This window comes from Macaca nemestrina, chromosome 14 (genome assembly GCF_043159975.1).
Source record: "Macaca nemestrina isolate mMacNem1 chromosome 14, mMacNem.hap1, whole genome shotgun sequence".
NCBI classification, from domain to species: domain Eukaryota; kingdom Metazoa; phylum Chordata; class Mammalia; order Primates; family Cercopithecidae; genus Macaca; species Macaca nemestrina.
The window spans coordinates 7548625-7572299 of NC_092138.1; the positions used below are offsets into that span (position 1 = coordinate 7548625).

The 23675-nt window shown below is 40.0% G+C and overlaps 2 protein-coding genes across 7 annotated transcripts in view; one reads left to right on the top strand and one right to left on the bottom strand.

The window, feature by feature from the left end:
- LOC105498823 (spleen associated tyrosine kinase) overlaps positions 1-6622 on the bottom strand; it is a 127822-nt gene extending 121200 nt beyond the window's left edge. For 2 of the 6 annotated variants that reach the window (XM_071077564.1, XM_071077561.1), the window contains exon 1: positions 6318-6481. The gene's annotated coding sequence lies outside the window, so the exon portion shown is untranslated. The other 4 variants (XM_071077563.1, XM_071077560.1, XM_071077562.1 and 1 more) reach the window with 4 other exon arrangements.
- LOC105498820 (uncharacterized) overlaps positions 6087-23675 on the top strand; it is a 55238-nt gene continuing 37649 nt past the window's right edge. Inside the window, exons 1-4 of the mRNA XM_071077411.1 lie at positions 6087-6289; positions 6469-6514; positions 6586-6822; positions 17458-17559. Of these exons, the coding sequence (XP_070933512.1) occupies positions 6087-6289; positions 6469-6514; positions 6586-6822; positions 17458-17559 (588 nt within the window). The remainder of the gene's footprint in view (positions 6290-6468; positions 6515-6585; positions 6823-17457; positions 17560-23675) is intronic.

Genomic DNA, 23675 nt, shown 5'->3' on the forward strand with positions numbered 1-23675 from the left:
CTTGGAAATTAACCACCTGCTTGCTAAAATAATCATAGAAAAATTAAGTGGATGGGCTGAAGAACAGGATGGACAGGGAGGAAGGGCTTCCTTGAGATAAAGATTAACCTGATGGTTTCATGAAAACACAGTGCAAATGGCAAAGGAGAGGGAAAGAATGAAAAGTAAAAGTGCATTCATTGCAGCACTGTTTATAATATCAAAAACAAGAAAACAAATCCACATGCCTGTTCTGGACTGTCATAAAAAATACAACAATCACTGAATATGGAGACCTCCCCGCACCCCAACATATTGTTAATAAAAAAGAAAGTCTCAGAGAGATAAAGGTATTAAGAAGACGTACACACCCCACCATTATGTCTTCTGAAGATATGCACACATACACACACGAATGCACAGGACTAAAGAGGGGTGGTTAGAGCTCCAACTGCTCCCCCATAGTGTGACTGGGGGCAGGGCTGGGACTGAGGGTGGAGGTAAAGAAGGGCTTTTCTGTTGCTCACTCTATCTGAATCCTGTACTGAAGGACATGTACTCGTGTATCAGTTATGCAATTGACAATTTTTCTAAAAGAAAATATTAGAAAGCTCTCCCATCTTGGAGGTCAGAGAAACTAACTTTGGCAATTGTAGTTGCTCATCTGAAACCTATCTGGATGCGCCTTCCCTCCAAGACTGCAGGGCAGATTCCCAGAGTTAGCCCGCCTGGGAGAGGCTCTGACAGTTTGTCAGTTTTAACCACACACCAGGGACCGAGCACTGCAGGCACGGTCTCCGTTAGGTATCACAGCGAAGCCCCCTGTGACTGCTCCATTTACAAAAGCTTCAAGAATAGCTCACAAATAAAGAAGGGGGACTTGAACCCAGCGGGGCCTCAGACCCTTACTCTCAACCACTAGCTACAAAAATATTCAATAAATGTCACTTCGAGGCACTGTATCCACCAAATAATTCATGTATTGTTAGCATTTAAGATGAAAACAACCACAGCATTCTGCCTCTATCGAGCAAAAGCCTAAGGAGCTGGCGAAGGAGGAGCAAGAGGCCACACAGTGTTTTCCAAAGAGGCTGTGGCAGAGCCCGTCCTGAAAGCCATTCTAAGAACAAACGCACTGCAGGGTCATGGAAGTGTAGGACCACTGGCTGAGACTGCTCCTCTCGGAGAATCTCCATGCATGTCACCTACACAAAGGCTCTGAAGATGCCCATGATATTTATCCCTGCTTGCTGCACCTCATTCCATCCAGCATTTCTCACGCTTACTTGAGCAAGCTTCGTGGGGAATTCCACTTAGCATTGCAGTGTCCACTTCAGGAATCAATCAAGGAAATCGAGCAGAAGGCCAGCAATCTGCTTAAAGTCTCATGGGATCTCCATTTCCACAAAAATAAGCATCCTCATCACTCAAATAATAAAATGTTGGTTTCGTATCTAACACAAAAGTGACATTGACACTGATGTAAAACACGAATGCTAACTGTTAAAGTAGAGTTAAAAATCATCTTTCACTAAGCATGATTCAGAATGCACCCTGATGGAAGAAATCATAAAAGTTCTATGCTACAATAAATAAATAACCATAGAATTAAAAAGCTCTGGAGAAATATTTTCAATAATTATGACAGTGGATTTACGACAGGTAAAATGTAGGTGAGTGTTGACAAGTGGCATATTAATGCCACAGATGGTACAACAAAGAGTATGATAAGCAATTTACAGAAAACATATTTGGTCAACAAATATTCCCCATAGGGCCGGGCACAGTGGATCATGCCTATAATCCCAGCACTTTGGGAGGCCGAGGCAAGAGGATTGCCTGAGCCCAGGAGTTTGTGACTAGCCTGGGCAACATAGTGAGAGCCCATCCCTACAAAAAGAAAAAAAAGAAAAATCCCACACCAAACCCCCCCCCAACCATTCTTCAGGTATTATTATATGTAATAACTGAAGAGCAAGACCGAAGAGCAACTGTTAGACAAGAAAAGGAGGATGGAAGATTCCAGAAAAAAAGAAAGAAAAATGGAACCATGAGATTATTTGGTGTATCTGACACTGCAGAAAATGGTGTCAATAGGGCTTTCATCTTTATGTCAGAAAGTTGGGAAGGAAATGATGATAGGCACAGTGCAAACTAAGAAACCACAAAAACAAAGCAAGGGTTTACCCCAGGAAAAGCAAAAAGGGGTACAAGACAGAAAATGGAATTATATACTTTGCTTTAGCAGTAAACTATATTTATATAACCATAATAAAGTAAACCAAATAACTTCTTAACCTCAGATGAGAGAATAATTATCCTGGGATGGTGTGAGAAGGAGTGGAAGGTGACAGTGGTCTAAAACTCCCAAGTCCTGAATTCTCAGTGTCAACAAACACTGTTTAAAATTAGTACTCCAAAAAACTTTGAAAATACGCCAATCATAAGGAAATAATGAGAATTCTAAAGGAAATAACTCAAAGCAGTACCAAAAGATGGGCAGAATGAAAAGAGGAACTCATTGCAAATTAAAATTAAACAAAAAGAGAAATCAACTTAAGTCACACCAAAACATTTTCATGTCAACTCAACAGGAACTGATAGATGTAATATTAATAAACTACCAGGCTGACCAAAGTAAATTAAAGATTTACCAGTTAAGACAAACCAATGAAGGAGGGAAATGAAAGGTCGTATGTTGAACATTCAAATGCTACTTATAATCAGGCAGAGTACACTTAAGTAAAACAATATTTAAACTGTAGATTTCCCTAAATCTCTGCCATGAGCCCTCCTCCTATTGAATTTACATTCTCTCCCCAGTTCACAGTATCCAGGTTGAGAGCCTCCCTCACCCTGCTCGGTAGACCTGCAGCTTGCCTGCAAGGTTTTCACTCCCACTCTGCATCCCAGGCTAGAGGCCCACTGTCTCCTCACACCTATACTCCCTTCTAGCACTCCAGGACAGCAGTGACTGGAAGCGCCTCTCCAGCTCCGAGCCAGGATCCCAGTTTCAGTGCTAGCTACCTCTGAGCAGAGGACCAGAAAGCTCACAGTACTCCTCAGTAATCCAGTCATCATCAACGTTCTTAACAGTCCTCGCTTGCTCCACCACCATCTGCCTTTGGCCAGCTGCCAGAAATCAATACGTGGTTTCCCAGAAAGAAAAGAATCAAGCGAGCCATTTGGATTTGTTAAACGTACTATAACATAAACAAAATATTCTTTCTTTGGGTATCTTTGACCTTGGCTAAATTCAACTGTCTTTAAGATTCCAGTATAACCACCTTTTAAGAGACATAGGGCAAAACGTACACAATTGATTCATAAAGGCAAAAAACAAATAAACAAAAAAACAAAACCTCAAATGGATACAAGTTAATATTTGGTCAGATAAAATGATAAGCAAACCAAAAATTTCCCTGATAACATCATATCAAAATGAATGAGCTTTCCTAAAATCCAATCAGACTAGTTCTTAAAACATCTTCCCACAATCCCTCAGTGGAAAACCCTTTTTCCCTAGTGTTCAAATCCATCCTGTTCAAATCTAAGTAGAAGACGAAGGTGATAAGACACAAATCAGGCAATTTGATTACAATCTCTCGTTAGGACTCTGCCTTCTGATTTTAGTTGCTGTAGAAGAAAAAGTAATGCTCAACGAGTAGGCTTTTAAAACAAATTCTTCCCCAAAGGCCTAAATTCCTGTTGTTGTTATTGTTTTCTCCACTCAGTTACAGATAAACCAATCCAGAAGTAGGGGAAATGTTAAAACCAGCAAAGCAAGAGTAGAAAAGTCAGGGGGTAGCTGGAAAAAAATCTATACAGGGAAAATTGAGAAAGTAAAAATTAGCCCTCACTTAGGCTTAGATAACTGACACAAACCCAGCTGGTTGCAAAGTTAACAGGAAATAATATTTCTTCCATGGACAGGCTGCAGTTGTAAAGGGTGACAGTAACCCCTCCTGTAAGTAACTTCTGCTCTCTTTCTCTAAAATCGTAGACTGTCAGAAACCCTGCTGTTTGAAATTATATTACAAAGATGAGACATCCACTCTTACTTGAAGGACCTCTATTTTGATCGATATGATTGAAAATTCAGTAAAATCTCGCTATTTTAGACTCCCTAAAGAGAGAGGAACTGCCCTTCTAATTACTGGAAAGTGTGAAGTATTGAGCAATATAAATGCACTTTGCTTTCAAAAGCAAACCATAGTTCAATGGAGTCTAATACAGACTCAGTCCCTCAGCTTCAGCTCTAAAAAGTTCTGAAAAACAAGACTTTTTTTTTTTTGTAAGTTTTAGAGAAGCTCTTGTAGTGATAACACCTGCTGTAAACGGACACACAGCTATTTATAGTCTTCATTCCACTTAGTGAGAATTCATGTTCTTAAATGTCAAAGTGCAGAAATATTAACGCATGGAATTACAGGATTCTCTCCAGACAATATTGGAATGGCATGTAACCGGCAAGGTCAACATGTATGTTTACCTTCCTAAATTCTGAGCAATGTCTTTCTCAATTCTGAAATTTAGATTCTGAATTTTAATTCCAAATTCTGAAAAAGCTTGAATTCCAAAATACACCTTGGCACAAGCATATTGGATTATAACCATGGGCAGACAATGTGCTAAATAAGTGAAGTTCTACTAAGAAGTCTTCCGTCAAAAAAAGCAGAGAGATTAGACCTGCATTTAGAATATCAAATAGGGGCCCAACAAAGATCAGGGAGATTCATTTCTAAAGTGCAAATCTAGCAATAAAATAACGTTTCCACCAATTTCATCTCTCAGGAAAGATAAAGACCTAAAGTCTACACCCCATTTTTATCCTAGCTTAAAACTTTCTAGTTATTAAGACTATTATAAAATCCTATTTTATATTTCACTTCAAATACAGAGGCTTTAAAAAAAATCTTCCCACAATCCCTCAGTAGAAAAATCTCTTTTCTCCTAGTGTTCAAATTCAACCTGTTCAAATCCAAGATAGAAGAGTAAGAGGATAAGACATAAATCAAGTAATTTGATTATAATCTCTCATTCAAATACACTTTAAAGTGCACTTCAAATACAGGGGATAACACAAATCAATTTCTGTTTTAGTGCAAGATTTTTCTAAATACGTCAAAAGTGCCATTCAGATAGAACAAAATGATTTGATAAAATAATTTCAACTGACAAAGATTTCTCACTTAAAACACGTAATAATTTACATATATTTAAGCCTTCTCGAGCAAATAGAATTCTATCTATGCACTGCTCGGACTTTCATTGGGGAGAAGGAGGACTTCAATGTATTTAGTGGCATTTAATTAAAATGCTGCCTCTGTAAAGGCAATGAATTTGTCCCTACTAGGACAAAGAAGTCAGATGCTAGAATCAATTCCATTTCTTCCAGGAACTCTCAGGGATTAAACGGTTTTTTTTTTTAAATTTTATTTTTAATATGAAGAATCAGGTGTGGCACATCTTCAACTCTTTTTTTCTTTTTCTTTTTTTTTTTTACTACAAGCTGCAATGCTTTGAAGGTTTTTAAAAAGAGGAAGAGGAGGAGGAGGAGGAGGAAGAAGAAGGAGAAGAAGAAAAAGAAAAGTAAAAGTCTTCCAGTCAACAGTTCTACTTGAGTTCAACTGAATCTTTGGTAAGTCAGGCAAAACTCAAAATATTTTGCAACACTGTTTCCAACATAAAAAGAGTCAAACTCTCACTTCTCCAATTGTCTTTCTAGTCCTTGAACATTCAAACAAAAGAATGGATTGCATTTTTATAGTTTTTAGGTGGGCTTAAGCTTTTGGGGCCATATTGCCAAAAACAAACCAACAAACAAAAAGAAATACCCTTAATTCTTAACTCAAATTTACATTTTACTACATAAAACTTTCTTGCTCTCCAAGTTCATTGGCTAAGTAAATTGCTTGACAATGAAAATGTACCCACAAGAGTAATTATGCTAAACGATAGTAGTGGTTCAGAAAGTTTGGTGTTTGAATGCAACTGCTGTTTCTTTCTGTAGTAAAAGATTTGTCTAAGCTTATAAGACGTCTGGGACATTTCTACTTTGAGTAACTTCGATAAACACTGCGGCATTTTCCAGTGGATTCGTGTAAATGGCCAAACGAAAATGTTCTAGCTCCAAGATCGAATTCCTCGCGCTGTGCCTGAGCCCAGTCTCGCGTCTCCCGAGGGCCGGGCCGCGACCGCACTTTCCGCGCTCCCTGGTGGCCTGGGCGCCCTGGGGTGCCCGGGTCCCCTCCGCCCAGGCCCGAGCCCCTCTCTCCCGGCGCAGCTTCTGGATCCCGAGCGCCGGCAGGTTCAGGAGCGAAGCTGGCGGAACCCACCTGTATTTATTCACGTGGTTTCAACACTTTTACCTCCGCCGGTGAAGGCCCTGCGGGCACCTACCCGGTGTGACTGGGCGCACAAGAAAGGCAGAACAAGAAGGGGCATGAACGCCGCGCGTCGTCCCCCGTAACCTCCTCTCCTCACCAGAAAGTCCCGACCGGAGAGGGGACGCGGCCACACCTACCTGCGCCAGGTGAGGCGAGGGCGGGCTCAGCGCGGGGCCCCCAGCTCCTCCTCGCTCTCCCGCCGCCGGGGTGGCCTCAGCCGCCGGGCCCGCGGCGCTTCCTCATTTTCGGCAACTTCCTTAACGCGCCCGGGCAGGCGGCCCGCACTTCCTCCCGGTGTGGCGCCCCGCCGCCCCGGCCCGCCCTGCTGACCGCGCCCATGCGCCGGGAGCTGGGCGCGCACGGGCTGGAGCGCCGGGCGAGGCCCGCGGAATCGGCCCAGGCGGCGGCAGGAGCAGAGGAGCCCAGGTGGGGCGCGGCGCTCTCCCCGCGCAGGGTAAGGGCCCTTCGTAGGCAGAGAAGGTGGGACTGCCCGGCACAGGGACCGCATCGGTCCCCCTCCTCCCCGCCAGCGCGGTGGCTTCTGTGACTGCCCGGGACCCACAGACACTCAGCGGCCCTTTCCTTTTGCTGTGCGGTGCTGGGGAAGAGACTCCACCGCATGGCATATTCCCTGGAGGGTGTATCTGGGTCACCAAGCCAACAAGCTCCAAGCTACCTTGCTGGAGCACACGGGAGGCCTGGGCAGTGCCGAGAGGGACTGTGTAGGTGAACACCAGACTTCACGGCGCACTAGTGCGCAATGGGGCACGCTGCTTCTGAAGGCTTCAATTATTACAACAGTCTTTGCTTCTTTCTTTCCAAGACGGCTCTGACATCTACAACCAAATCAATTAAACTTACAGTCCTAAAAATGGTTTTGAGATACCTGCCTGATACCGTTCTCCCAACTCATCTTCCTTTTCCTGTTGGACATTCCTCTTTAAAATGTTCCCACAAAACGGTATCCAGACCTTCTTGATAACACTGGTTGGCAGTGCCTGTTTTAAAAAGCTTTACCCTAAGCCAAAATGTGAGAAGAAGAAAAAAAAAATTATATATATGTAGTGCTGGATAGTAATTGCCATGGAGAAAATATAGGGATGGGACTATTCACACTTATTGGAACCCTTGGCTTTTTCTGCTTCCAGTGTTATTGGATTTTCATTCATTTTTGCCATTATTTTTTCTAAACCTGTTAAAAGAAAACTTCAGTCGAATTAAATTTAAAGCGGTTTAATTGAGCAATGAATGATTTACGAATGGGGCAGCTTCCAGAATCACAGGGGATTCAGAGACTCCAGGGATGCCTCATGGTCAGAACAAATTTATAGATTAAAAAGGGGAAGACAGGAACAGAAATCGGAAGTGAGGTCGAGAAACAGCTGAACTGGTTATAAGTTGGCATTTGCCTTATTTGAACACAATCTGAAGATTCAACAGTGCATGAGTGGTTGAAGTATGGCCGCTGGGGTTGGTGAAGACTCAGCTATTGTTACAGGCATATACTCCTAAGTTAGATTTTCAGTCTTGTCTGCCTATTAAGCTAGGTTACAGTTCATCCACAAGGACTCAAATATAGAAGTATGGGGTCCTTCTCAGGCCATATTTAGTTTGCTTTAACAATTCCTCTCTTTGGGTCATTTTCTCAGTTTTCAGAAAACGACCAAAACTTTGGTCATTGATGTCACTATCACCATTGTAAATGCACTTATATGGTCTTGACACCCACTGGGAAACAGTAGAACAGTGGGTTTTGCAAGGAGGGAACAAGGAGTGGGTAGAGGGTAACTCCTTATGCTGGAACGTCCTGTTTGTTGGGGAAAAACAAAACCTGGTCTGTTCTAGGCACATTTAGCACAAGCGGCTCCATTTTGGTTCAGTTTGGTCTGTTGGGGCCTAGTGCATGAGCTCAGCCCAAAACAATGGCCTCCCATAATTTTGTTTAATAAAATTTCCCCTTTTTGTTCAGGTTCTCACTTTGGTGAGAGTGTGACCAAAACTTAGGCTTAGCACCTCGCTCAGTTTTCATTTCAGATTTCTAGTCTCAGCATGTCATTCATAGGTTAGGGTGTCCTAATAGTTGCACATTTCTTTCAACTTTTGTCATTCTAGTTGAAGAGAGACCATTTGGCATTCTAGAGATGGCTATGTGCAAACATTTAAAACCTTTGAGAGAATACAGTGCATCAGGGAGACTACTATTTGTGACTACCAGGAGGATAATACCAAGAGTTTAGAGTATGCTCCTTACCCAGGATGCCCATAAACCAAACCACCTAGAATCAAATAGATTAAAGAATAAGTTGGAGAAAGAATGTACTCACTTAACTAGGTGGTCTTTTCATTTATCACCTACAACTGAATCTGTATAATACCCGTGTATTTTTTCATAGACCACAAGTGCCAGTAGTTGCATAGATACTTCTCTGTTTAGCCAATTCTACTATTTAGCACAACTTTCACAAGAGAATTTAAAATCTGTTGTGTAACCATAGCCTTTACAGTAGAATCTGCTGTAGGGCCTATCATGAGTGATACATTTCTAATCATTGCCTCTTTTACTTCAAACCATGGGAAAAGGACCTAATGATGCTTTTTTTTTTCTTTTTTCTTTTTTCTTTTTATCTTGAGATAGAGTCTTCCTCTGTCACCCAGGCTGGAGTGCAGTGGTATGGTCTCCATTCACTGCACTCCACCTCCTGGGTTCAAGCAATTCTCCTGCCTCAGCATCCTAAGTAGCTGGGATTACAGGCACCCACCACCATGCCCGGCTAATTTTTGTATTTTTAGTACAGACGGGGTTTCACCATATTGGCCATGCTGGTCTTAGACTCCTGACCTCAGGTGATCCACCCACCTCTGCCTCCCAAAGTGCTGGGATTACAGGCATGAGCCATCGTGCCCGGCCAAATGATGCCTTTTAGAAGAGTGAAGGCCTTCTGCCAATGTTCTCTTTGACCCGTGATGTGGGTTAAGAGAAGTGAATCAATGTTCTATTTCTGACTGATTATGAGGCAATGTATGTGCCATTAAAGTTTCTTACCTGCGAGGGGCCTTCATCTTTTATCTATCAAAGTATAAGGTTATCCATGTATAAGGCTGGCTGAAAAAAACCTTCACAAATAAAAGTATACCCCATAAGTGCACACAACAGACCCCCTTTTCATTTCTATTATTCATACAGGCATAAACAAGGAAAAACTATTTGAAGGTAAGAGTCTCATGATAGTAGAAGCCTTGATCCATGACCTTGGGGAAAGCTGCTCACATCAAGGATGCCATCTTCTTCTCAGGAGAAATTTCCCTGGTTAGCTTTACCTTCAGGGTTCCAGTGGGTGTATGGTTTCAAGAGCATGGAGGGACTGTTCTCAGCTGTGACATTATGAACCTGAAGTTAAAGTTCCTGAAGTTTTGCTGTAGTGTGGATGGCAAGGACAGTCTTTCTCTGATGTTCTCAGAAGATCCAATCTTTGAGGTCTAGATTGTGAAAGGATCAACTGTCCTCAGTGAACCATAAAAAGCTTTTTTTTTAACCTGGTGAAAATACCCTGTAGCATAATAATCTACTGTTATAACATCAGTCCTCTTGCATGGGAAAGCTTTTATACAACCAAAAAACATGCAATGAAAATGACAATTGAATAGAAATCCCTTTATAAAATGTTTAAATGGCCCATCAGGTAACCAAACATACCTGAGGCTTTAATTGTCTTCCCAGGAATATGGATTTAACACACCAAACATTGGTTATAAACTTTATAAGTCACCATACCAATATATTTAATTGGAATTATTTTATCTTTTCCATGATGAGTCATGGAATGCAGAACTTTTAGTAACAATAAGGACTCTGGAAGGACAAGGCAGCCATCCTGGTTCTCTATGAGTCCATGCTTAACATTGGACTCATGTCCTCTCGAATACCGGTTGTTTCTCCAATTTATGTGCATAGCACTGGTAACTGATGGGTTATCATAGGTAATTTGACTTAGACCATGGAGTTGATTCAAATTGTATATCTAAACAGTTTTAGTATTCACTCATTTAGCATGAAAATCTGGCAAAGTATTTTCTTGGTATTTAACTAATTTTTGTTTTACTTGGGTTAGCAGTTTTATAAACCAATCAGTCTTTTATTAAAGTTTCAGGAATTCTTACCCAGTCCAATTCTTGTGGAATTGGAGAATTCATGTGGAATTCTTACCCATTATATGATATTAAAGTAATTAGAAACTTGTATTTAAGAGTGATTTTCAGGGTCCTTTCCATCCTTTCATGAACTTCCTAAAAGAAACCATATCCTAGGATTTTGCATACTTGTGAGGTTTCCAGAAACTGCATCAGCATTATGCAATTAACTGTGAAATGATTTTAAATAGTCATAGTTAAAGACACAGTTGACAAGGAAATTTGGTCATTTCTGTGGTCTACAATAACTTAACATATTAATAATTATAATTATGATTGGTAGCATATACTGAGACATATAAGAATTTTAGAAATCCCATACAATTTTGGAACATATTGATCAGACACAGTAAAATATAACCTGAAGAAGGTAAAACATTATCCTTTATTTTGACAATGCTTCCCATGTGACTGAACATGTCAGACTGTTTACCTCTTTTGGATGCTTCAGGGAGCCTCTGTAGCCTCCCAAAGTTGCAGGTCAGAAAAGACAGTTGTGAAGCTGAAATTTGATTTTGGGAAGCCTATTAAATATGTTAAAGGTTTAAAACACTTGATATTGTGAAATGGAATTCCAGGTTACCATGTCATTCATTTAGCCAAAATGATGACTCAAAAATTTTAAGAAGGCAAAAACCTTTGCTGTTTGATAGAGGGAAGACTTAGGTTTCCAAACAATCTGTCTCTTATCTTTCCCTTCTTTTTTTCAGTAGTTTATTCAAAAGACAAACAAAAATCTGTCATTATCCTTTAATATTATAGGAAAATCATGTTTAAGAGAGAAAGTCAAATTTCACCCTTGCATTAGTGTTCTATTAATGTCAACTCAAATTTTTTGTTTGTTTTTGAGACAGAGTCTCAGTCTGTCACTCAGGCTAGAGTACAGTGGTATAATCTCAGCTCACTGCAACCTCTGCCTCCTGGGTTCAACTGATTCTCCTGCCTCAGCCTCCTGGGTAGCTGAGACCACAGGTGTGTGCCACCACACCTGGCTAATTTTTGTATATTTAGTAGAGATGGGGTTTTGCCATGTTAGCCAAGCTGGTCTTGAACACTTGACCTCAGGTAATCCACCCGCCTCAGCCTTCCAAAGTGCTGGGATTACAGGCGTGAGCCACCACACTCAGGCCCAATTTTTAATAAAACCTTATAGATAAGTCTATCAATCTTAATCAGTTTGACTACAAGGTGAGGGTCTCATGAACCTTTTATAACTCTTCATAATTTTTGTGAAAGTAAGCAGATTAGTGCTCCAAGAAAAACCTGTTGTGCTTTTATTCTAATGTTCAATTTACAGAAAAACTTAATACCCCTTTAACTTTAGCCAATGTCCCCACAGAATTTCTTTTTACAAGATTAATTTGTCATGAACCTTCCACAACTTGTTCAAACCTTTAGCTTTGTCTTACCTAATTTAAAACAGTCCTTTAACCTGATAAACTAGGCAAAAATTTACATTCCTATGCCTTTTTATAATCTTTTACCAAAGACATATTTAACTCTCCTTACACATACTACTGAAAGGACTTTGTTTTCAGTAATCTCAAATACATGTGATAATGGTAACTCTTAGCAACTTTTACTTTTGGTGCATAAATTCCCTTTCACGAATCTTTTCACGACTTACGCAGACCATCTATGACATGCTTAGATTTTCTGGCTTGTCCTAAACATCCCTCTTTTTAAGCAACCAGTTATTTTACCTTAGAACAATAATTTACCATACAAGATTCTTTCTTCTATAGAATCTCTTTTCTTTGTAACCTTCTTTGCATAGCTAGGGGACATGGCTAATTCCACATGTCTCCAGGCCTTATCTAGAATCTGATGCTCCAAAATAGGTAAACTGAACAATTTTCAAAAGTCAAAGAAGCAGTTATGACCTTAAAGCATTTAGCAAACCTAATATCTGACCTGCATAATTTAGACCATATGTTTATATTTTTCCAATAATCTTTAAAGCTGTTTTTATTTCCCAAAGATTACTAAAGTTATGTGAACTAAAAGACATTACAGTTTTTATTTTTCTTTCAAAATATTTGATTTAAGTGCTTATTTTTCTTTATGCCAATTAATTAGAGCTCTTTTATATAAACATCACACACACAACACATATGTGATTACACCCATAGATGGAACAAGGTCCATTAGTTGCAATATTTTTTATTTACCAGTTTCTAAGTTTCTTTATTGGATTACTGGCGTTAGGGTGGAGTCCTTTCTTTTCTTTTCTTTTTTTTTTTTTGAGATGGAGTTTCGCTCTGTCGATCAGCCTGGAGTGCAGTGGCTGCACTTGGCTGCCACTTGCAAGCTCTGCCTCAGCCTCCCGAATAGCTGCAAGCTCACTGCAAGCTCTGCCTCCTGGGTTCATGGCTCACTGCAAGCTCTGCCTCCTGGGTTCTTGCCATTCTCCTGCCTCAGCCTCCCGAATAGCTGGGACTATGGGTGCCTGCCACCACACCCAGCTAATTTTTTGTATTTTTAGTAGAGACAGGGTTTCACCGTGTTAGCCAGGATGGTCTTGATCTCCTGACCTTGTGATCTGCCCACCTTGGCCTCCCAAAGTGCTGGGATTACAGGCATGAGCCACCGTGTGCAGCCAGGGTGGAGTCCTTTTAAATATCTTATTATTTGACTTTAGCCACACCAAACTGCCAATATTTTTGGCTTCTTAACTTTACCAAAAGTAACCTCCCAGGTGCTCAGAGAAAGGAAAATTCAGTGCAGTTTGTGGAGGGGAAGAGAATAGAATCAATAAACAGTAAAGGTAATGCAGACATCAAACCAGAAAGGACTCATTCCCTAAGTTGGGAATGAAAGCCCAGCTGCCACTGTAAAAGGACAAAACTTTAGCTGCTGAGCTACAGCACTGGGCAGTCTCCATTGCCCTTCCCAGGAGTCTAGAGTAGTTAATTTTGAGCAAAGGCTTTTAAGCACTCAAGATAATTTTTAAAGCTGACTATGACACAAGCCCTAAAATACCTTTTCCCTGGAAGGTGGAGACCAAGAGAAAGTACTGCCACATGATTACAAGATCAAGCTCTGAAAGACATAACTGACCAGTTTGCTGGGCAATCTTGTACAGCAGGCTCATAGGTTTCCCTAGGCCTGCATTATGTCTTAAGGTACCCCTCTTTATGACAGAATGATACAGAAAGACAAATTCATGGCACAAAGTACACAAGATTTGCTACAGCTTAAGACTAGCCTCAGAATTCTCTTTTGCATTAATCAAAACTTTACAGTGTGGGTTTTTTTGTTTGTTTCTTTGTTTTGTTTTTGTTTTTTTTGTTTTTTACCATTCATTCAAATGGTTTGCAGAGAGGGGGGTGGGGGAGAGAGGGAGAGGGAGAGAGAGAGAGAGAGAGAGAGACAGAGAGAGACAGGCCAGAAGTCTGCTGATAAGAAATTCTTACCCTTTTGCTGACATACCAGGTTTCTGGGTTCCCTTTCCCTAGTGAGCAGCCCTAGTGACCCAGTTCGCCATACCATAGACCTGGGGGCCAAGTTGCAACACAAAAGAAAATATTTTTTCCTTTTTTTAATGGACTTCAGTGCACTGTTATTCATTTGGAACATTCCCCTATAAGTTATCTTTAGCAACATTTTGCCATTTTTGTAAGACTCACTCTTTCCTGGACCTAATATATAAGCTGGGAGGAACTCAGTTTTCCAGGAATTAAGGATCCCATTTTTACCTAAAATATTGGCTTTGCTGTCAGGTTTCCTTGATTACTTTAGCCAATGATTTTTTTCCTACATAAGCATGCAAGAAAAATGAAGCAAAGGGGTAGAACACAAAAATCCCTGTGAATTTCCAAAAGCCAAATTTTACAACCCCAGCAATATTACCATTTACTATCTGTTTCTTTTTGACCCAGTCTGATGTAAGAGGCCTCTAACTGGATCCAAGCCAGTTAATTACCAGATAAAATCCTATCCTAGATCCAGTCCAGTTCTGCCACGATTTCCAAACCCAGTTTGGAACAGAAATTTGCTTGAAGATACTTGGAGAGCTCAAAACAGAAATCTATGGCACTCCAACATTCGAGAAAGAATTTACTAGGACCCGTAGCTGATCTGAGAGATCAAGGGACACAAGTGGCTCCTGTGGGTACCTTGCTTGTTCACTCAGTGCTTCTGGAGCTTTTTAGAAGCTCTCCTTTGGGCCCTACTTCTGACACCATCTGTTAAAGGAAAAACTTCAGTCGAATTAAATTTAAGGCAGTTTAATTAAGCAATGAATGATTCATGAATTGGGCAGCCCCTAGAATCACAGCAGATTCAGAGACTCCAGGGATGCCTCGTGGTTAGAACATATTTATAGACAAAAAAAGGGAAGTGACGTACAGAAATTGGAGGTGAGATAGAGAAACAACTGGATTGGTTACAGGTTGGCTTTTGCATTATTTGAACAGAGTTTGAACACTCAGCAGTGTATGAGTGGTTGAAGTATGGCCACTGGGATTGACCAAGACTCAACTATTGTTACAGGCACATACTCCTAAATTAGGTTTTCAATCTTGTCTGCCTATTAAGCTAGGTTACAGTTCATCCACAAGGACTCAAATATAGAATACAGAGTCCTTCTCAGGTCATACTTAGGTTGCTTTCACAAACCTCAATGGAAGATTTTGATAATGGTTATATTTGCTTATCATTGGACTTAATTTTGCCTCAACTACCTGACAAAATAGCCATTATTCCTGAGATGGAGGCTGCAGAATGTCTGTAGGTGGTTTTCAGAGTTGTCAATATTATTGGAGATGAGCACTGGGGGACCAGTGTGTACAAGGCAAACCCAGCCTGCTACAAAGATTGCAGTTTTCTCAGGCTTTTGCCTAATGGAAATGAGGAGGAAGTTCTAGATCCATGTCCAACCTCCTCCCTTTACACTGCTGTGGTCCCTTTCACCTTTGAGTCATCTTCTGCATTAGTTAGTATCATGTAGTAATTTTTTTTTTTTTTTTTTTTGAGATGGAGTCTTGCTCTGTCGCCCAGGCTGGAGTGCACTGGCCTGATCTGGGCTCACTGCAAACTCTGCCTCCCGGGTTTACGCCATTCTCCTGCCTCAGCCTTCCAAGTAGCTGGGACTACAGGCACCTGCCACCACACCCAGCTAATTTTTTGTATTTTTAGTAGGGATGGGGTTTCACCATGTTAGCCAGGATGGTCTTGATCTCCTGACCTCGTGATCCGCCTGCCTTGGCCTCCCAAAGTGCTGGGAGCCACTGCGCCCAGCCTAAAAGATGCTTCACATTATGTATCATCAGGGAAATGCAAATGAAGACAGTAAGATATCAGTGTGGCCCAAATCCGGAACACTGACCGCACTGAACACTAGTGAGGATGTGAAGCAATAGAAATATTCATTACTGTTGTGAATGCAAGATGGTACAGCCGCTGTGGAAGACAGTTTGGCAGTTTCTTATGAAACTAAACATCCTCTTACAACATGAGTAATTGTAAGAGGATTGTGCTTCTTGGTATTTACCCAAAGTAGTTGGTATGTACCCAAAGTAGTACCCAGTAATTGTTCTTCTTAGTATTTACCCAAAGGAGTTGAAACCTTATGTTAACACAAAAACCTGCACACAAATGTCTACGCTAGCTTTATTTACTAAGTTTATTGCCAAAACTTGGACACAAACAAGATGTCATTCAGTAAGTGAATGGATATATAAGCTGTTGTACATCAGTGTAATGCAATATTATTCCACACTAAAATGAAATGCACTAGCAAGTTATGAAAATAAATGGAGGAAATCTAAATGCATATTACTAAGTGAAAGAAGCCCTCTGAAAAGGCTACATACTATATAATTTCAACAGCTGATATTCTGGAAAGAGCAAAACTATCTGGATAGTAGAAAGATCAGTGGCTGCCATGGGCTGGTGGGGAGGGCAGGATGAATAGAAGGAGCACATAGGTTTCTTAGGGCTGTGAAAGTACTCTGTATGATATTATGATGGTGGACACACAGCATTTTTCATTTGTTAAATGCCATACAATATACAACACCAAGAGGGAACCTCAATGTAAACTTTGGGCTTTGGGTGATTATGATGTGTCAAAGTAGGTTCATCAATTGTAACAAATGTACCAGTCTGATGGGGGCTGTTGATAAAGGGGAAGGCTGTGCATGTGTGGGGTTAGTGGGTATATGGGAAACCTCTGTACCTGTCTCTCATTTTTACTGGGAACCTAAAACTGTTCTACAAAATAGTGTTTAATTTAAAAAACAGTTTTTTTTGGTAACAGTGGCAAGTATTCCTAATAGGCAGTCCCTTAAATGAATAAAAGTACAAAGGAAATAGAAACATCCCAAATTCCAGGCATAAACATCATTAACATTAGGTGACCATTACAAAATTATCTTTCTATATATACACGGCAATAGATATAAAAATGGCCATCATTTTAAATATAATACATATGTTATACATTTTATCCATTTTAAATATGATACTTAATTCTACTTAAATTTAACAGAATAAAAAATTCTGAAATGGGATCTAAAGAATTGCTGATTTTATAGAAATGATTCTTTGCCACAAATGTATCACTTCTGGAATGATCCCACTTTGATTAAAGGAAAAAAATGACAGTAATAGGCAGTTTTAGTCATTTCTTCTAAACCATGAGCTTTAATTTCAGACAGTATCAGTAACTCTGCTATGATACATGAACCGATTACCTCTCTCACTCCACTTCACCTCAGCTTACCTCTCACATTTTTCTAGTTATGTGAGTTTTACATAGTTAAGTTTAAAAATTTTGATTTTTTTGTAACCATAAACCCTCAGTGGTCTCTTCTTAGTTCTCCATTTAAAAGGATGCCATATGCGCCTCCAGACCTTTCTACCACCACATCTCATTTCTACTTTCTTTATTGATTAGCTGGATGGACTCTGTGAAAACATGATCCCACCTACTGCATCTATCAATGCTCTCCAGTTTCAGGATGTTATTCTGTTGCTGTTGTATGGCAGTGACATCAAGGTGAGCACAGTGTGTCTCCATCCTACTTCCCTTTGGCCTAGACTTGGTAGATTTTCCTCCCTTGCCCTTTTGGCATTGAGTGTTGTTTTGGAGAACTGTGAGAACAGCCAGTCCTTTGTGTGACTTGCTCTTATTTCCAGGTTGCTAAAGGAACCTTTCTTAAACTGAGATATTAAGAAACTTGACAAGGATATATATTGATACAGATCAACCGGCATCTTTTATCTCTTTTTCTTTTTTTTTTGAGATGGAGTTTCACTCTTGTTGCCCAGGCTGGAGTGCAATGGCACGATCTTGGCTCACTGCAACCTCCACCTCCCGGATTCAAGTGATTCTCCTGCCTCAGCCTCCTGAGTAACTGGGATTACAGGCATGCACCACCACACCTGGCTATTTTTTGTATTTTTAGTAGAAACAAGGTTTCTCCATGTTGGCCAGGCTGGTCGCGAACTCCTGACCTCAGGTGATCCTCCTGCTTTGGCCTCCCAAAGTGATGGCATGAGCCATCGCACCTGGTCAACTTTTATTTCTTAACCACAATGCACTCTTTAACTGGCAGATTTAGATCTTCATTCAAATGATTTTTTCTTGTGTGATTTTTAAATACCTTTTTATTTGTTAGATTATTCTCTTCAAGGATATTAATTAACTTTTTGTCATTATGTCTATTATCTTTTCTCTGATTGTAGTAATCTCTTTTTTTTCTTCCTGGTTCACAGTGATTTTCTCTCTCTCCCTTTCTTTTTTTTCAGTAACTAAATCGTTTAGCTGGGTCTGCTTCATTTCTTGTTATTTATAATTTACCTGTAGGTAGGTTTATTGGTCCTCAAATTATTTCTTTATTTCTGGTTCTCTCTATCTTGCTCTTTTTAGTTATTTTCTCTTGGTTATTCAATTGGTTCTTGAGTTTTTAAAAAAATTAAATTCAGGCTCTTATCAAATTTTGTAGCCTGTGAACTTAAAAATTCTTTCAGACTGGATTTTATTTTTAACTTGTGCATGCTATTGTCTTTTAAGGTTTGCATAGCTGCAAGTTCATTGATTTTTTTTTTTTTTTTGAAACGGAGTCTCACTCTGTAGCCCAGGCTGGAGTGCAGTGGCCAGATCTCAGCTCACTGCAAGCTCCGCCTCCCGGGTTCACGCCATTCTCCTGTCTCAGCCTCCCGAGTAGCTGGGACTACAGGCACCCGCCACCTCGCCCGGCTAGTTTTTTGTATTTTTTAGTAGAGACGGGGTTTCACCATGTTAGCCAGGATGGTCTCGATCTCCTGACCTCGTGATCCGCCCGTCTCGGCCTCCCAAAGTGCTAGGATTACAGGCTTGAGCCACCACGCCCGGCCTCATTGATTTTATCTTGTCCACACTTGGCAGCTTTCTTCAGATTTTCACTGTGCTCTGCCCCTTTGTGTAAGGCAGCTCCTAAATCCTCATGTCAGATCCTTTTCTTACCCCTTTTCTGGATTACCTTTGATGGATTAATATTCCTTTTGAGCTTGATTTTCTATAGCCTTTGAGTGTGGGAATGGTGGGGGTGGGCTTAGCTGGAGTCGTGTTGCACAAACTGGGCTCCTCCCTCCAATGTGAGACTGTGAGGAACATGCAGCCTTCAAACTTCATTGAGGGAGGGAGAAGGCTGAGCATACCTTGTCCATCGCGGGGCGGGTAAGTTTCAGCTCATTCCCCCGATTAATGTGGGTCCTTGGAGTCCTCACACTCTGACAAAATCATGCCACATTGCTGCCATTTCCTTTTGCACTAATCTCCACTGCAGCCATTTTCACTACCCCACAGTCAAAAATGAGAAAAACTAAGGATAAACAATGGCCCTTTCTTCTTCTCTCAAGATTTGAGTGAGAATTGTCAGGATTTTGTAGACGCACAAGGTATGGTTTCTGGGAGGTTGGAGTGTGGCCTCATTGTGATACTTTTCAACTTCTGGTTTTTATATGAGCAAGCGCTTTTCAAAGTGCATTTTGTTAAGTGGTTCTCCTTTTCTTGTTTGGTTACTACTTGTAACTGTAGCGTTTTTGTTTCTTCCCCCTTCCCTTTTTTCTTGAGGTAGAAAGATGTGAAAAGTAAGGATTCTTTTCTTCTAGATAGCGAGGCCTCGATATTCTGTAAATGTTTCACTATGTTCTTTCAGAATGTAATGCCCCACATGTTTTTTACTATATGATATACATTGTACTTTTTTTTTTTTGACAGGGTCTTACTCTGTCACTCAGACTGGAGTGCAGTGGCGCAATCACAGCTCACTGCAGCCTTGGCTTCCCCAGCTCAAGTGGTTCCCCCACCTCAGCCTCCTGAGTAACTGGGACTTTTTGTATTTTTAGTAGAGATGGGGTTTTACCACGTTGCCAGGCTGGTCTCAAATTCCTGGACTCATGTGATTGCACATTTTGATATTTATGATGTAAGTTCCTCATTTTTGTCTCTTCCAAATTTACACAAGTTACACATGATATATCTGTTAAGGTGCTTTTGGTTGCAAGTAAAAGAATAACTAACTCCACATATTGAAATAATAAACTTGTATTGACACACAAAGGAGAATATTGCATAGTTAGGACAGCATCAAATGTATTTTTATGCATATTACATTAAACTGAGATAAAATGCATTATTTTCATATGTAGGTATACCTTTAAACAAAAAGTAACAACCCTATTGTGTCCTATGAAGGGAAGTTAATTTTGATAGACCAGCATGATGGAGGTGAGTGGCTTATCTCAGTGATTTTCACCTTCTGATCACATTCATCCAGCTGCCGAAATGACATAGGATGTAGCCAGAGGAACAACTTCCTTCTGCTGGTATTCCCTAGCCAATTCAAACAGATATCAAAGTGACTTTTCACTTACAAATGGTAAACTTCCTCATTTTTCTTTTGTCAGTGCACTTTTGAACAAGCAAAAGAGAAAAGTTACTTAAAGACCAAGGATAGTGTCTGAAGTGTGATCACATGTGTTTAAACCCAGCGGTAGGTGCACTGGCCATGGGTCAGGAAGCACGGGCCATAGTAGTCTCAGCTCTGCTACTTTTGTAGATGTGCAGCTCAGAGCAAGTCAAGTTTCCTCTGTGTACCTGATTCCTTATTTTTTTGTGAAATTCAAGGCAGCAAACAATTCAATTCAATAATTGAATTAGGGTCCTTTACTTGGCAGACATGACCCAAGCCACTGGAGATTCAAAAGGATGGAAAAAACTTATGCTCAAAAATAACTCCTCCCTTTCATCTATTTCAATGGGTAGCTAATCATTTGCTTAACAGATTACTCTTTTAAAATATAATTATATAATTGGAAGGTAGTTCAGCTGTTATTTTTCACTGTAATGAAAATTAGATGGTTTTTCTTGTACCAAGATCTTTTCATTCTTTTTCTTTTTTACATTTTTCAAAGTGCAGTTCCATTTTTAAGTTTTCAAAACATAGAATTCACGTAGTATCCAGCTTACTTGTTGAAGGTCTACAATTAAATTGTTTTAAGTGTATTTACAAAGCTGTACAACCATCATCACCATCAATATTAGAACATTTTTAAACACTTTTTTCCTTTTCTGTGAAGAATGGAGTCTCATTATATTGCCTAGGCAGGTCTTAAACTCCTGGGCTCACACTACACTCCTGCCTTTGCATCCTTAAGTGCTAGGATTACAGACGTGAGCCACTGCACCTGGCACAACTTTTTAAAACCACAAAAACCAAACCCCATACCCATATCACTTCTCATGCTTCCCACCCCATACAATCCTTTCCCTCCTTCCCACCCAAGGCCCTAGGAAAACCTCCCATCTACTTTTTGTCTCTGTAGACATGCCTATTCTGGAAATTTCATATAAATTGCATGATATAATATGTGCTCTTTGTGACTGGCTTATTTACTTAGCATAATGTTTTCATTCATGTTATAGCATACACTAGTATTTTACTTTTTTAGTACCAAGTAATATTCCATTGTATGGATATGCCACATTTTATTTATCCACTCATCAGTTTCTGCTCTTGGCTACTATAAAAAATTTTGCATTAACCATTCCTATACAAATTTTTGTGTGGGTGTGTGTTTTCCTTTATTCTTGAATATATAACTAGAAGTGGAATTGCTGAGTCATCTAGTAAATCTATGTTTGTCATTTTGAGGAACTGATAACTGTTTTCAAAAGTGGCTTCACCATTTTCAGGTTTCCACCAGCAAAATAGGAGGGTTCCAGTTTTTCCACATCTTTGCCAACTCTTGATATTGTCTGTCATTTTGACTATAGCCATCCTAGTGGGTGTGAAGAGGTATCTCATGATTTCCATTTTCATTTCATTTATGACTAACAATGCTGAGAATCTTTTCATGTGCTTCTTTGTCATTTGTATATTTTTGGAGAAGTGTCTCTTCAGATCATTTGCCCACTTTTCACTTAAGTCACTTATCTTTGTATCATTAAGTTGTAAGAGTTCTTTACATATTTCAAATACAAGTCCCTTATTAGACATAGAATTTACCAATATTTTCTCCTGTTCTGAGAGTTGTCTTTTCCCTTTTGTGATGGCATCATTCGCAGAATGAAAGGTTTTAATTTTGATGAAGTTCAATTTATCAACTTTTTTCTTTTGTTGTTTATGCTTTTGGTGACATATCTAAGAAACTACTACCTAAGGTCATGAAGATTTACTCCTATGATTTCCTCTAGGAATTTTGTGGTTTTAACTCTTACATTTATACCCAACATCCATTTTGAGTTAATTTTTAGACATAATGTGAGGCCAAGATCCAATGTCATTTTTTTTGCATGCAGGTTTCCAGTTGTACCAGCTCAACAGTAGTTGTTAAAACAATTATTCTGTCCCAATTAATTGAGCTGACACTCTTTTTGAAAATCAGTGTAAAGGTTTATTTCTAGACTTTCAATTCTATTTCATTGATCTGTATATTTATCTTTATAAAACCACCTTTTCAAAAATTATAACATGGGAAAATTATGACAGTGAAAAGTAGCTGATCTAACCAAATTTCATCTCGCCATGAGCCTCCAAACTGCCCTTAATCATTCTTGAGTCTGAGCTAAGCTAACCTGGGGAGACATTTAGTTTATAGTTTAAATGACAATAGCCTTTTCCCCAAACTAAACCACCTTTGTAAAGCTTGTGAAAGGCCACCAGGTTAGGAGGATGTGAGGAGCCTGAATTCTGCTAAGGTGTAGGCATACGTGATTACCAGCTATTATTTAAAGGTCACAGGTTTTGCAAGTCTCCCACTTACTCCTGCAAATAACATCACCATTGCAGAAACTAAGATTGGCTTTTTGAGATACCTTTTTAGGTTTGTGAATTTCTGACGACCAATGGCTTCACCTGGATCCACCAACCCTGCTGACCCTGCTGACCCCACTGACCCTGCTGACCTCCCTGACCCCACCAACCCTACTGGCCAGTCATGTAGCCCCACCCAGAAACAGACTCCCTAGCCTGTCATACTATCTTTGAAAAATCCTACCCTCCAAATTTTCTGAGATTGATTTGAGTAGTAACTCCATCTCTCATGTGGTGTGGCCAGCCTTGTGTCAATTAAACTCTTTTTTTATTGTGATGGTGTGGTCTCAGTAAATTGGTTTTGCCTGTGCAGTAAGCAGGCCGAACCCATCAGGCATTTACAAGTATGAAAGAGTTTTTAGTACTGCAGCTTTGTAATAAGCTTTGAAATTAAGAAGTTTGAGTCCTACAACTTTGTTCCTTTTCAATATTGTGTTGGCTATTATGGTTCCTTTGCATTTTCATATGAATTTTAGAATCAGCTTGTCCATTTGTGTGAAAACAAAAGCTGAGATTTTGATAGGGCTTGTGTTGAATCTCTGGATCAATTTGAGAGTAAATATTAAATATTCTTATCAGTGAATGTGGTCCTTTTGTGGATCTTCTTTAGCTTATTTTTTAAAGCATGGTTTTCTTTACTTGTTGGAACGTATTATAAACCAAAAGTAAATTCTAAGCCTCCCCTCCTCCAACCATCTGAATGGACCCCCTTCTCTTGGCCAAGGGCATTCCAAAGTTAACCTGAAACACCCATTCAAGACATGATAGAAAGGGGGTGCTGAACATACCTTATCATACCCTCCTCCTTTTTGGA